The sequence below is a fragment of the Oenanthe melanoleuca genome, chromosome 2, assembly GCF_029582105.1.
Source record: "Oenanthe melanoleuca isolate GR-GAL-2019-014 chromosome 2, OMel1.0, whole genome shotgun sequence".
Classification (NCBI taxonomy): domain Eukaryota; kingdom Metazoa; phylum Chordata; class Aves; order Passeriformes; family Muscicapidae; genus Oenanthe; species Oenanthe melanoleuca.
Genome location: NC_079335.1, coordinates 147,575,952 through 147,590,654, shown reverse-complemented (window position 1 = coordinate 147,590,654; position 14,703 = coordinate 147,575,952). Strand labels below are relative to the sequence as shown.

Here is a 14,703-nt window from a genome sequence, read left to right as displayed (position 1 = left end):
GACACCCCAAATTCAGCCAAAGGACAGGGACACATGGACACCCCAAATTCAGCTCAAGGACAGGGACACACATGGACACCCCAAATGCAGCTAAAGGACAGGGAAACTCATGGACACCCCAAATGCAGCTAAAGGACAGGGACACATGGACACCCCAAATTCAGCTCAAGGACAGGGACACACATTGACACCCCAAATGCAGCTAAAGGACAGGGAAACTCATGGACACCCCAAATGCAGCTAAAGGACAGGGACACATGGACACCCCAAATTCAGCTCAAGGACAGGGACACACATGGACACCCCAAATTCAGCTAAAGGACAGGGGAACTCATGGACACTCCAAATTCAGCCAAAGGACAGGGGAACTCATGGACACTCCAAATTCAGCTAAAGGACAGGGACACACATGGACACCCAAATTCAGCTCAAGGACAGGGACACACATGGACACCCCAAATTCAGCTAAAGGACAGGGGAACTCATTGACACCCCAAATGCAGCTAAAGGACAGGGAAACTCATGGACACCCCAAATGCAGCTAAAGGACAGGGACACATGGACACCCCAAATTCAGCTCAAGGACAGGGACACACATGGACACCCCAAATTCAGCTAAAGGACAGGGGAACTCATGGACACCCCAAATTCAGCTAAAGGACAGGGACACACATGGACACCCAAATTCAGCTAAAGGACAGGGACACACATGGACACCCCAAAATCCCTTCAGACCTTCACCAGCACAGACACTGCACTTTGTAAAATCCTCTGGACTGCTTTCTTTGAAAGCTTGGTCAGAGGTTGGGCTCGATGGCCTTGGAGATCTTTTCCAACCTCAGTGGTTCTGAGAGTGGGAAATACTAAATAAAAAACATCAAAACCTTTTCCCCAGGAAACTGCAATGAGTTTGTGTCGAGGTTCTGGTGAGTGTAATGTGAGCAGGAACAGCTTCTGCTTTTGGGCACAGCTTCTGGGGAATCCTGGCATGGAGAAGAGATTATCTGCTTGCAGAGAGGGCAAAATGGGCACCTGAGCAGAGCCAGCCTGGAGCCCCCTGGGTGGGGGCAGGACAGTGCCCCTGGTCCCTGCAGTGTCCCTGCAGTGTCCTGGAGTGTCCCTGGAATGTCCTGGAGTGTCCCTGGAGTGTCCCTGCAGTGTCCCTGGAGTGTCCTGGAGTGTCCCTGCAGTGTCCCTGGAGTGTCCCTGCAGTGTCCTGGAGTGTCCCTGCAGTGTCCCTGGAATGTCCTGGAGTGTCCCTGGAGTGTCCTGGAGCTCCCTGCAGTGTCCCTGCAGTGTCCCTGCAGTGTCCTGGAGTGTCCCTGGAGTGTCCCTGCAGTGTCCCTGCAGTGTCCCTGCAGTGTCCTGGAGTGTCCCTGGAGTGTCCCTGCAGTGTCCCTGGAGGGTCCTGGAGTGTCCCTGGAGTGTCCCTGCAGTGTCCCTGGAATGTCCTGGAGTGTCCCTGGAGTGTCCCTGCAGTGTCCCTGGAGGGTCCTGGAGTGTCCCTGGAGTGTCCTGGAGTGTCCTGGAGTGTCCCTGCAGTGTCCCTGGAGTGTCCCTGGAGTGTCCCTGGAGTGTCCCTGCAGTGTCCTGGAGTGTCCCTGGAGTGTCCCTGCAGTGTCCTGGAGTGTCCCTGGAGTGTCCTGGAGTGTCCCTGCAGTGTCCCTGCAGTGTCCCTGGAGCTCCCTGGATGTCCCTCCATGACCTTTAAGGTCCTTTCCTACCCAAACCATCCCATGTCCATCACTTCTACCAGAGCAACCCTAAAGCTCCATCAGGAATTGTTTCTAAACCACAACACTCTCACCCACAAGGTTCCTAAAAGCTCTGCCTGAAGGCACAGACCAGAACAGACCTTCCAGACAGACCCAGCTGGGAATGGAACACTGGGAGTTCTATCAAAAGTGATCATCACAATTACTTGAGCAAGAAAACAGCTTGGAAAAGGTCACTAAAATTACAGTGACACTAAAATCACAGAGTGACTAAAATCACTCCCAAAGGGAGTGGGAAGATAAAAATGAATAAAATAAAATCATTTTTTGGGAAGACAGACTGAGCACTCACATCCACACTGCCTGAGCTGTAGGCTGGGAATGCTTGCCTGGAGCTGCTCTGGGAGCATTTAGAACCTGGAAATGAGCTTTAGGCTCTGAAAATGCAGAATAAAGAGCTGCTAAAGCAGCTGAGCAAGGAGCAAAAGCTCAGTGGTGAAAGAAGAGGGTGGGAGAGGAGAAGAGAAGGAAGCAGGGGCAGAGCTGTGCCCAGGGTGGCACTGCAGAGGGAAGGACAGGGTGGGATTCCTGAGCAGAAGGGAAGATCCCCCACATTTCACCTCATTTCTGGTAGCCTGAAAGAGCAGGAAAGGCACCTGGGAGGCTCCTGAAAGGCTGAACAAGGCAAAGGTGGCAAAATTGAAGTGGTTTATAAAATCCTTGGAGTGCATGGACAGGGAAATGCCACCAGTGTGCCCAAAGGCACCTCTGCCACTGCCAGGGGGGCAGGAACACAAACAGGGCTCAAACACAGCCTGGGGCTCAGCAGCAGCATTTCCACATGTCCTGTGTGAGCACTCCCAGGGGAAACTGTCCCACAGACACGGTGTAAATCATGGAAGCACAGAGCCCAAGCCCAGGCAGCAGGAGCAGGGATGGGGAGGCACCTGGGCTCAGGGCACAGGTTTAACTTCAGCATCTCTCTGGCCACCCTGGCAACCAACCTGGAGGGAACCAGCTGTTAAAAACCCACATTTGATCTGTGGAAAAGTCAGCCATGCAGAGGTTCAGCCAGCTGGATTTCCCAGGGGAAGTGGCCCCCAGCTGCTGCAGGCAGGTCCTGAGCAGGGTTTGTGCCACTGGAGCAACACCCTGGGCTCCTCACCAGTGGTGACATCAGCAGGAACCAGAGTATTTAAACACCTCTGGAAAAAACCCTTTTTGGGCTCAAGGTTTTTGAAACCACCCCAAGTTTGCCCTCCTGAGCCTGCCCAGTGCCAGGAGCCCAGGGCAGCACAGATGAGCCCCCAGACCATGCTCATGCTCCCCAGGGTCTGCACAGCAAACCTGGGCTGCCTGAGACCCAGCACCCCAAACCAAGCTGCAGACAGCACAGATTAACTTGCTATTTTAATTAGCTCAGCCCTGCTGCCAGAGATACCAGCAGCCTTTAAATTTAGAAATTAATCTCAGCTCAAAGGTTAAGTCCCAGAGTCTGTGGCTGCTCCAGAAAGAAGAAGTGAATGAGTGTGGCTCAGAGGAACAGGCCCTCCAGGCCATAATGCACTGGGAAATGCAGATTTGGGGGGTCAGGGGTGCAGAGGGAACTCCCAGGAGCTCAGTGCCACCTCCCCACCCCCAGGCTGGTGATGGCCAGCCCAGCAAGCAGGAACAGCCCAGGTGTAGCTGTGCACTGACACAAAAGACAGAAAATGCAGAAATGCTGAGGTGTCTGCAGCAGCCCTGGGCTCTGCCAGAGCACTGCTGAGCTGGCACAGCCAAGCCACGAGAGCAGAGCCAGCACACACACAGCTTGCCCAGAGCCATACTTACATTCCCACCTCCAGGGACATGCTTAATATTGTCCTTGGAACCACACTTGGACTGAACATGGCTGTAGTTCGCTTTTTTGGAGACTATCTGGACCTGGAACGTCACAGAATGGAAAACAACACAAGGGAAGAGCACTGGTTAGAGCTGGCACTTGGCAGGACCTGGGGGGGCTCAGGGGGCAGCAGGGACTCAGCCAGTGCTGGGAGAGCCACCAAGGAGCAGAGTGAGAGAAAGTGAAGGACAGGAGCTGCACAGACAGGGTTAGTGCCAGGCTGGAGCCTGGGGACAGGGCTGGGGGCAGGGCTGGGGGCAGGGCTGGGGACAGAGCTGGGGACAGAGCTCATGGGGACAGAGCTCATGGGGACAGAGCTCATGGGGGACTCTGCACAGCCCTGGGGGGGATCTGGGACTGCCCAGGGCCCTGGAAACCTCCCTGGAGCAGGGACAGCCCAGAGGGATGGGATGGGATGGGATGGGATGGGATAATGGGATGGGATGGGATAATGGGATGGGATGGGATGGGATGGGATAATGGGATGGGATAATGGGATGGGATAATGGGATGGGATGGGATACTGGGATGGGATAATGGGATGGGATGGGATAATGGGATGGGATAATGGCATGGGATAATGGGATGGGATGGGATAATGGGATGGGGGGATGGGATGGGATGGGACTGGTAACAGGGATGGGATGGGATGGGATGGGATAATGGGATGGGATGGGATAATGGGATGGGATAATGGGATGGGATAATGGGATGGGATAATGGGATGGGACTGCCCATGGCCTTAGAAACCTCCCTGAGCAGGGAGAGGCAGCCCAGAGGGATGGGGTGGGACTGTCCCTGCCCCAAAAAGCCTCCTGGCAGGTTTGCAGTGGCAGCTGGCCCAGAGCAGGCACAGCCAGCCCTCAGAGCAGCACTCCCAGCAGGCTGTGAGCTGCTCCATGCCCACATCTGGACTGGCTCCAGCCCTGGACAATCTCCCTCCAAACCCCTGGGCAGTAAATCTGGGGCTGAGAAACATTTTTCAGTTGAAGGTGGTTATTACACCTTCAGCTGAATGAGCTCAGATGAGTCTCAGGTTAATGAAATTGTTTCTCCTTCAGCCTGACTCAGGTGTAAGGGTGTGAGAAGGTGGCTGGTGGTGCCCTGGCAGTGCTGGGATGGTTGGGCTCCATTACCCCAGAGGCCTCTCCAGCTCAATGACTGTGTGATTTGTACAAGGGGAGAGGTTCAGGTGAGCCCTACTCACAGCAATGGGTGAGACACCAGTGTTTACACAGGTTAGTTACAACACAGGCTCAGTCTGGAGTTATTTACACAGCACAAGGGGGCCCAGCTGGATCCTGATTTCTACCAGAGGTGACAAACCTGGAGCACAGCAGGGATCACCCAACTCTCACCTGGCAGCTCCCAGAGCTCCTCAGCAGCTCACAAAGGCTGCACTCAGCAGCAGCTCTGGGAACATCTGTGCCATGGAGTGTGGGGTTCCCTGACTCCCTAGAGCTGCAAATCCCCTTCATTCCTCACCATTCCTGCCTGGAACTCCTAATTCCTAATTAACACTGGAATTCAACTGCACTCCCACCTCACACCATCCACCTGTGCTTTGGAGTAACCCATCCAGTGGTGATGGAGTTACAGAGTTTTTGTACAACTGGGCTGGGAATATTGCAGGGAAGATGGGAATTCCTCCATCCCAGAACTCCTGCAATCCTGAAAGCAGCAGCTGTGAACTCAGCCCTCATTACAAACTGGTTCTGTGTGTGAAGGACTGGGGTTAAGGGAAACCCTCTGACCCAAAGTTAAACCTGGAAGTGAAAAGGAGGAACCTGCTCTGAAACCCCTCCCTGGAGGAGCTTCCCTGGGAACATCTCGGGGTGCACAGGAGAGAACAGGGAGTGTCTGTGCAAGGACAGTGCCACTGACAGGAGAGAGCAGGACAGCAGGGACAGGGACTCCAAATGGAAACGTTTGCCTTCATCTCCCCCAGAGAAAAGTGTGAAAGGAACTCACTTTCCCATTGGGCTGTTTGGGGACCCCCTCTTTTGCTGCCACTTTGGGAGGCGCCTTAGAGCCCGCGCTGGGCTCGGGGCTGGGCGCGGCGCCGGCCGCCTCGGGCCGCTTCTCTACCTTCCCCTGGATGGAGACAAAGGGATGGTTTCAACCAGCAGGAGCACAGACTGGGCAGGACAGGGGGCAGGGAGACACCTGGGCCAGCAGCTGAGCCAGGAGAACTCCTTGCATGCTCTAATTCCCAGGATAATCCCAGAACTGAGGGCACAGCAGTGCCCAGCCCTGGGTGCAGCGGGCACACAGTGAGGATTCAAAAAAAACCTCTCAAAAAGCTCCTGGTGCCCTTTCTCAGGATCCAAGTGACCCCAAGACACTGATCCTGCAAAAAAAAAATCCAACCAAATCCCTGGGGAAGGCAAGAGCAGGAGCAGCTCCTTGATGGGCAGATTTGGGAGCCAAAGACACCCAGGGCTCTGCTGGACACAATTCAATTCAGCTCAATTCCCTCCCAGCCACACTGCACAGCTCACCCAGCTTTATCTGTCCAGCTGAGCACAAAACTGAAGGAGAATCTACAGGTTTTGTAAAAATTCAGCAACTGCCTGAGAATATTCCTTGTTCTGTTTGTTTAGATGCAGGGAAGTGCAGCAGAACCTGCATTTTTGGGGGGCTCAGCAGAAATTTTGTCTTTCACTAGAGAGCAGTGAACAAAAAAAAAACCCAACACTACAACATTCTCAGACTCTAAAATAGCCCAGTGTAAATCAGACTACAAAAAGGACAATCTGCTTAACAAGGCAATTGTTGGGATTTAATAACTCCATGAAAATATTTCCAAAAGGAAGGGCAGTGCAATGAAATGCAAACTGGAGCTGACACAGCGAGGGCTGTGCTGGGCTGCAGACTCTGAGGATAAATCCATGCTGTATTGATGCTGTCTGGGACACCCAGCACCCAGCCAGGAGTGCCCTTGACTTTTAGAGTGCCTGGGAGCAGATGAGGGCTCCCAGCAGGGAAGCTGCTCCCCTGGCAGCACATTGAAGTTCTGTCCTGGTTGTTCAGCCCCACAGAGTGCAGCAGAGAGAAGTGGAGAGATCTGGGTGCCACTGGGGGGGTCACAGCCCTGTGGCTGCTGCTCACACATGGCCAGGTCAAGGCTGGGCTTATCAGCTTTATAATATATACATTTATATATTTATATTTATATATGTAAGCTCATGGAGGTTCTGTGGCTGTGCTCAGCAGGGCTGCAGGTGAATCCCCACACCTCTATCCTCTGCTGGAAATGCCATCTAGGAGCGCTGAGAGGCTCAGTGAGAGCCCCAGGTTTTATCTCTGCTGCTGGTTTCTCAGCACTGCCCTCTCCTCATGGCCACCATGGGTGCTCCCAAAAGTCTCATCTCAGGTCAGCTCTGGGCCTGACAAGCTGGGCATGGGAAAGGTGCTGTGGAAGCTGCTCCTGAACCACATCTCCCTCAGCCTGGAGCACTGTTCCCCCTCCTGCACCTTTCAGAAGGTTCAGAAGGGACTGAGCAGACTCAGTTCCACTGAAAGGCAAAGGGCTGGAAAGCAGACAGGATTCTGGAGAGCCTTGGGCACCTGGAACCTTGTCTGTGTAGGACAGGAGAGCAGCAGTGCAGCTCTGCAGTGCTGTGGCAGGCAGGAACCCAGTGAGGAGCCCAGGGAGCAGTGAGGGCACAGCACCCACAGCAGCACCCACAACAGCACTCAAAACAGCACCCAGAGACAGCTCCCAGAGCAGAGCACTCAGGAACAGCACCCAGAATAGCACCCAGGAAAAAAACCCAGGGCACAGCACCCAGGAACAGCACCCAGAACAGCACCCAGGGACAGCACCCAGAACAGCACCCACAACAGCACCCACAACAGCACTCAAAACAGCACCCAGAGACAGCACCCAGAGCAGAGCACCCAGGAACAGCACCCAGGAAAAAAAACAGGAAAAAAACCCAGGGCACAGCACCCAGGGACAGCACCCAGAACAGCACCCAGGGCGCAGCACCCAGGGACAGCACCCAGGATACAACACCCAGGATATAACACCCAGGGACAGCACCCAGGGACAGTCCCAGCCCAGCAGGATGACACAGCCCCAGCTCAGCAGAGCACCCATCCATCACCCCAGGGTGCAGATCTCCCACCCCAGGGTGCAGATCCCACCCCAGGGTGCAGATCCCACCCCAGGGTGCAGATCTCCCACCCCAGGGTGCAGATCCCACCCCAAGGTGCAGATCCCACCCCAGGGTGCAGATCCCACCCCAGGGTGCAGATCTCCCACCCCAAGGTGCAGATCCCCCACCCCAGGGTGCAGACCCCACCCCAGGGTGCAGATCTCCCACCCCAAGGTGCAGATCCCCCACCCCAGTGTGCAGACCCCACCCCAGGGTGCAGATCTCTCTCCCAGGGTGCAGGCCCACCCCAGGGTGCAGCTCACCTTGCCCCCCCCGGGCTGGTGTTTGATGTTGTCGGTGGAGCCGATCTTGGCGCGCACGTTGCGCAGGTCGGGCGCGGCGCTGCCGGGCCGCGGGGCTCTGCTGCTGTTGGCCGCCGTGCTGCTGTTGGCCGCCGTGCTGCTGTTGGCCGCCGTGCTGCTGCTTTTGGTGGCCTTGGCCGTGGCTCTCTTGGCGTCTGCCGACACCGTGGAGGCCGCGGCGGCTTTGGGGGCGGCAGCTTTGGCCCGGGGCCGGCCGGGGGCCGCGCTGGCAGGGACGGTGCCGCTGCTCCTGCTGGCGCTGCCGGGGGCGCTCCGGGGCCGGCTGGCATCTGCTGGGGCACAGCACAGGGGGCTCAGGGATGCTGCACAGACTGCCCGAGACACAGCCCTGAAACGGCAGCTCGGCCCAGGGCACCTGCCACCAGCCCTGCCCTGGGACACCCCCATTCCCAGGGACCCCTCAGTGACCCCAGCCCCACTTCATGCTGGATACTGGGGAATTCCTTCCCAAAAACGCTCTCCAGCCCTGGCACAGCTGCCCCAGGCAGTGTGGGGTGCCCATTGCTGGAGGGATGTAACATCCATGTGTTTGTGGCACTTGGGGACAAGGTCAGGGGTGGCTTTGGCAGTGCTGGGGGATGGTCCTGCAGGGTTTTCCCAGGAAGGATTTCTGTGGGTCCATGGAAAGTGAGCAGGTACCTGAGGGAGACTTTGCTGAGGTTTTCTTGGCATCTGCCGGCTTCGAGTCCGTCTTGATGGCTGCCAACACAAACAGAGGGGTCAGAGCACCAGGGCAGCATCCCTGGAGCCCTGAATGCCTGGAGCCCTGAAATCCAATAGCTCTGAATCTCTGCAGCTCTGAATTCCTGCAACACTGAATCCCTGAAATACTCAATCCCTGCAACACTGAATCCCTGCAACACTGAATTCCTGCAGCTCTGAATTCCTGCAGCTCTGAATCCCTGCAGCTCTGAATCCCTGAAATACTCAATCCCTGCAGCTCTGAATCCCTACAACCAGCCCATTTCCTAAAAAAAACCCCAACCAAGCAAAAAACCCCACTCAAACATTTCCTTTCTTTAAAAAGTAACAAAAGCAGCCCCACGTTTGTCCTTGCCCAACCTTGCTCTCATTGCCAGAGCAGTCCTGCCCTGTGCCAATTTTCTTGCACAGGAGTTATTGCACATATTTTGGCCCCTGTTTCAATTGTATAAACCCAAAAATCAATCCCTAAACTGAGCTGCCTTTGGGCAAAGCCCAACGATCATGACCTGATTACACAGAGGACACTACAGCAGGGATGCAGCCACACTTCTCCAGGAGAAAAGCAAACACCAAATTGATCAAGGCAAAAACCACTGACTGAAAAACCCAAATGCAACTTTACTTTAAGGAACTCTTTGATTTTGCAGGGTTTTCACTATATCAGTGATGAGCAAGTTTGGGTAAAATCTGCTTCACTGCAACAGCCAAAGGAAGGAAACTTTGGAAAGAAATAATAAATGGAAGAGACCCAAGACAGAAATTATAAAAACCCTCATTTTTTACTATCTAATTTCCATTGGGTCTCAGGTTTTTAGATGCACTCCAGCAGCTGTCAGGGTCCTTTATGGAATATCAATACCAAAAAGACCAAGGGGAAGAGGCAGATAACTACAGGCCAAGTTAGTCTGGATCATTCCACCCTGACTTTGCTAAAAGCATTCAATTAAACACCCCAGATAAGATCCCAGCTAATGAGGTGAAACCCATTTGGATAATTTAATAAGGCCTAAAGGATGGATACATAATTAATAGCAAACACTTCAAACAAGGGGCTGGCAAACCAACCTAATTTCATTCCTCGAGACCACAACTTTAATTGGGGAAACTGCAAGGACAGAGCAGGCTTGGGTTTATGTAAAAGGCAAAGGAATATTATGTTCCATGAATGTACAGAGAGATTTCTGTCTGCTGGTGTCAGTGGGGAGCCAAATGCTGAACACTTCTGTCTGTAGGAATGGGAGGTGCTGAACAGCCAGACAAAGCCCCTGGGACAGTGGCCTGTGGTGACAGACTTGGATCTGTGTCTGAGCTGAAGGGCTGAGCGTGCTCCTGTGCAAACATCAAAGTCACTTCCACAGGGAGGGGGATGAAAAAGAATGAAAAAATAAAATTAAAAATAAAAATATCAATCCCCACATAACCCAGAGAAAATATCTGACCTGAAAATACCTGAAAAAGTGAAACTATACAATGTCAGAGCTGGTCTTTACACACACATTTCATGGGGGACAGTGACTTCTTCACCCCAAACTAATCCTCTGCCTCAGCACAGCACTGGAGAAACTCAATTCATGGAATCACTAAGGCTGGAGAAGCCAAGTCCATGCAGCCCAGCTGTCCCCAGCCCTGCCCCTGTCCCCAGAGCCACCTCCCCAGCTCTGACACCTCTCTGGGGACAGGGACTCCACCCCTGCCCTGCACAGCCCCTCCCAAAGCCTGACCATCCTTCCAGGAGGGATTCCAAAGCCTGACACCCTCTCCAGGAGGGATTCCCAAAGCCTGACCATCCTTCCAGGAGGGATTCCCAAAGCCTGACACCCTCTCCAGGAGGGATTCCCAAAGCCTGACACCTCTCCAGGAGGGATTCCCAAAGCCTGACCATCCTTCCAGGAGGGATTCTCAAAGCCTGACACCCCTCCAGGAGGGATCCCAAAGCCTGACACCCTCTCCAGGAGGGATTCCCAAATCCTGACACCTTCTCCAGGAGGGATTCCCAAGCCTGACCATCCTTCCAGGAGGGATTCCCAAAGCCTGACACCTTCTCCAGGAGGGATTCCCAAAGCCTGACACCCTCTCCAGGAGGGATTCCCAAAGCCTGACACCTTCTCCAGGAGGGATTCCCAAAGCCTGACACCTTCTCCAGGAGGGATTCCCAAAGCCTGACACCCTCTCCAGGAGGGATTCCCAAAGCCTGACACCCTCTCCCCCTGTCCCTGCTCCCTGGAGCACAGCCTGACCCCCCAGCTGTCCCCTGCTCTAAAGGAGCTGCTCAGAGCACCAGGAGCTCCAGGTGTCCCCACACACACACTCATCACACAAACCAAACCAAACCAAACCAAACCAAACCAAACCAAACCAAACCAAACCAAACCAAACCACACCAAACCAAGCTAAGCCAACCAATCCAATCCAACCCAATCCAACCCAATCCAACCAACCCAACCCAAAACAACCCAACTAATCTAATCCAATCCAAACCAACCCAACCCAACCAAATCAAACCAAACCAAACCAACCCAACCAAACCCAACTAATCTAATCCAAACCAACCTAACCCAACCAAACCAAACCAGCCCAACCAACCCAACCCAATCCAAGCCAAGACAAGCAAACCAATCCAATCCAATACAACCCAATACAACCACCCCAACTCAACCAAACCAACCCAACCTGAACCAAACCAAACCAAACCAAACCAAACCCAGCCCAACCCAACCCAATCCAGTCCAACTCAACCCAACCCGAACTGAACAGAACCATACCAAACCCAATACAATCCAACCTAACCCAACCAAATCCAACCTAACCCAACCAAACCAAACCAATCCAACCAACCCAACCAAACCAAACCCAATCCAACCTAACCCAACCAAACCAAACCAATCCAACCAACCCAAACCAACCCAACCCAACCCAACCCAACCCAACCCAACCCAAACCAAACCAAACCAAATCCAACCTAACCCAACCAAACCCAATCCAATCCAACCTAATCCAACCAAACCAAACCCAACCCAACCCAATCCAACCCAACCAACCCCACCCCTGAGCCCTGGGCTTGTGGTGGCTCCCCTGAGGCCCCAGGGCACCACCCACCCTCTGTCCCAGCCCTGCCCCCACCTCCCCCAGAACAGGACCCCCTGCTCTCCCCACTCCTGCCTGTGCCCTGCATTCCCAGATCTCAGCCTGCCTCCCTCCCTGACCTCACCCTCCCTGACCAAGGGCTCTGCCTGAGCCCTGGCAGGTCCCACCAGGCTCCTGGTGCCTCCCCCTCTCCCTGTGCCTCTTGGAACAGCCTCCCTGCAGCTCTGCATCGCTGCCTCCGCCTCCTTTCAGATGGCAGCAGCAAACACCCCTTTGTTTGTGGCTCACTTTGGGCAGCAGGAATGAACCCAACTCATTAGAACAGCTCCTGCATTCCTGGGCTCCAGTCTGCCTCCAGGACCACACAAAATGAGTTTCACCAGGATGCCCATGGGATCAGCCAGGATACGTGGCTCTTGGAATGTGCAACACCTTCTCTACACTTGATTAATTGGGTTTTCCACCCAGAGCATAAATCTGGGATGTCCATCAGGCCAACTCCACCCCAACACAGCTAAAACATGACAAGTCTTTTGGGAGAGCTGGGATATGAATCCATGCTTTGGGATTCAAACCAATCTGTGTCATTTTACACATTTTTTGACAGATTTTGCCACTGAGGCCCAGTCATTTGAAAAGACTTGAGAAGACTTAACTATAATTTTACCTGATGTTACATCTCTCAAGCCCCATTAAAAGGAGTGAGAACAGCATCAGTTTATCTAAAACACTGCTCAGGCTTCCTGCTGAACTCATGGGAAGTTCCCTCTTTAGCAGCAGAACAAGTGGGGCACAGTTTAGGGATGAAGCTGATGTCATTGCAGCTCCAAATTCTCCCTGCTCTACTAAAAACCTCTACTTCTGCTCAACCCTTTTTGGATTTCACACACCAGTTCAGGTGTTTCAACTCCTCTATTGAATATTTTCTTTCCCAAGTTCTTATTTAGCATTTATTCTCTTCCTATGGCAAAATACAGAGGATGCCCTCTTAAATCAAATGTGTCCAGAAATTGAATTAATCCTGGATCACACAGAGCTGAAGGGAATTTGGAAGAGGAAGAATCCAGACATGATGGAGTGAACATTTCCAGAGGTGGGGACCCTGGGCAGCCTTTTCCATGAAGGAACATTCCCAAAATCCACCTGAGGCTGTTCCCTCTCCTCCTGTCCCTGTTCCTGGAGCAGAGCCCGACCCCCTGTTCCCTCCTGCCAGGGAGCTGTGCAGGTTTAATCTGTCTCTTCCCAAAGAGAATTTCCTGTGCTTCTCTGTGACAAGTTCAGCCTGTGCAGGGCCAGGACTTGGCCTTTGATGGGTCCCTTCCAGCTCAGGATGTTCTGTGATTCTGTGAAGTTGTGTTTTCCACACCCTCAGTTTGGTCTGGCTTTTGAAAATCCAGACTCTGGCCAAACTCACTGCCTTGCCCTGAGCTCCTGGGGATTCACTCAGCTGTGCCCCCCTGCCAGGGGCTGTGGGGGGCTCAGGCAGGAGCTGCAGTGCCCAAGGACAGGATGGCAGAGGAGCAGCAGCACTCACAGGTCGGTCTCTTGGCAGGAGCCACGGTGCTTTTGGCAGCAGCCGCTGCCGCCACCGGCGACGGCGCCGAGGTCCTGGGAGCAGCAGAGGAGCTCCTGGCAGGAGTTCTGGGAGTGCTGGAGGATGGAGCCTTGGACAGGGAGCTCCTCTTCTCCGTGGGCTTTGCATCTGTCACCTGGAAGGGAGCAGGGGTGTCAGAACAGCTGGAGTGGCACTGGCACAGCACCCAGCTCAGGAAAGGCTGGGAGGAGCAAAGTGCTGGGATCCTCAAACACCTCGTTAAACCTGGCACTGCTGAAGGCTATAACTCAACTAAAATTAAAATTAAAATTAAAATTAAAATTAAAATTAAAATAGAACTGGGATGTGCAGAAGCCAGTGATGGAGTGGAGGGCAGCACACACAGACCCTGCTCCCACCCAGGAAAGGAGGTTTTGATTTCTGGGGAAAATGGAACCATCACAACAGCAGCAATGTCCTGGGAGAGATTCCCATCCTCCCTAAGCTGCAATTTGTTAGGACACTGGGGACAGGAAAATCAGGGGTCTATGGCTCATCCCTCACTTGGAAAAATCCTTCCTGCTCAGGCACTTGTTTGTCAACTGCCTGATCTCTGAAGTATGAAAATACTGAATTAATGCATGGGAATAAATATTATTTTATTACAAAGGGATTCAGAATGATACAAAAACTTGAACCAAACCAAAGTCAACAGCCCAGAGAAAAGTGCAGATTTACACCTGGGCTTTCATTTGCCTTCTGTTATTTTAAATTAATTCTAAAAGACACTCAACTGCAGCAAATTGAGCTTAAAAGAGCAGGAGTGTTCAGCCATCAATGAAAGATTCTGAAAGATTTTGATGTTCCATTTTAAACTTGAATCCCTCTACTCTGTAAGGTCACAATTTAACACAGGGAACATTCAAGGGACACCTCCCACTCCTGACACATGGGGATTCCCTGCTGATCTGGAAGATGCAACACTGTCCATGGATCCTCTCTTCTGGGGAATTACCAATCTCCACCAAGTGTTATCAGTCCCCCTGTGCAGCTCTGCAGTGACCAGACACCATAAAATGACCCTTGCTGGGAAACACATGGATTTGTTTTTCTCCAATATTCACATCAAATATCTCCAGTCAGGTTTCCCATGTTCTTGTCTGGATTTAGGAGTTGTACTGGGAAAGAATTGTTCCCTGGGAGGGTGGGGAGGTCCTGGAATCCTGGATCCCTGGAATATCCAAGGTCAGGTTGGATGGGGTTTGGAGCATCTGGGACAGTGGGAGGTGTCCCT

The 14,703-nt window shown here is 53.2% G+C and overlaps 1 protein-coding gene across 7 annotated transcripts in view; it reads right to left on the bottom strand.

Annotated features, from left to right (window-relative positions):
* The window catches only part of MAP4 (microtubule associated protein 4), a 142,858-nt gene that overhangs the window by 11,200 nt on the left and 116,955 nt on the right, over positions 1-14,703 (bottom strand). For 3 of the 7 annotated variants that reach the window (XM_056485934.1, XM_056485935.1, XM_056485939.1), the window contains 5 exons: positions 13,410-13,584; positions 8,726-8,785; positions 8,027-8,355; positions 5,572-5,694; positions 3,549-3,641 (listed from right to left, as the gene is read on the bottom strand). In XM_056485934.1, the coding sequence (XP_056341909.1) occupies positions 3,549-3,641; positions 5,572-5,694; positions 8,027-8,355; positions 8,726-8,785; positions 13,410-13,584 (780 nt within the window). The remainder of the gene's footprint in view (positions 1-3,548; positions 3,642-5,571; positions 5,695-8,026; positions 8,356-8,725; positions 8,786-13,409; positions 13,585-14,703) is intronic. The other 4 variants (XM_056485940.1, XM_056485936.1, XM_056485937.1 and 1 more) reach the window with 2 other exon arrangements.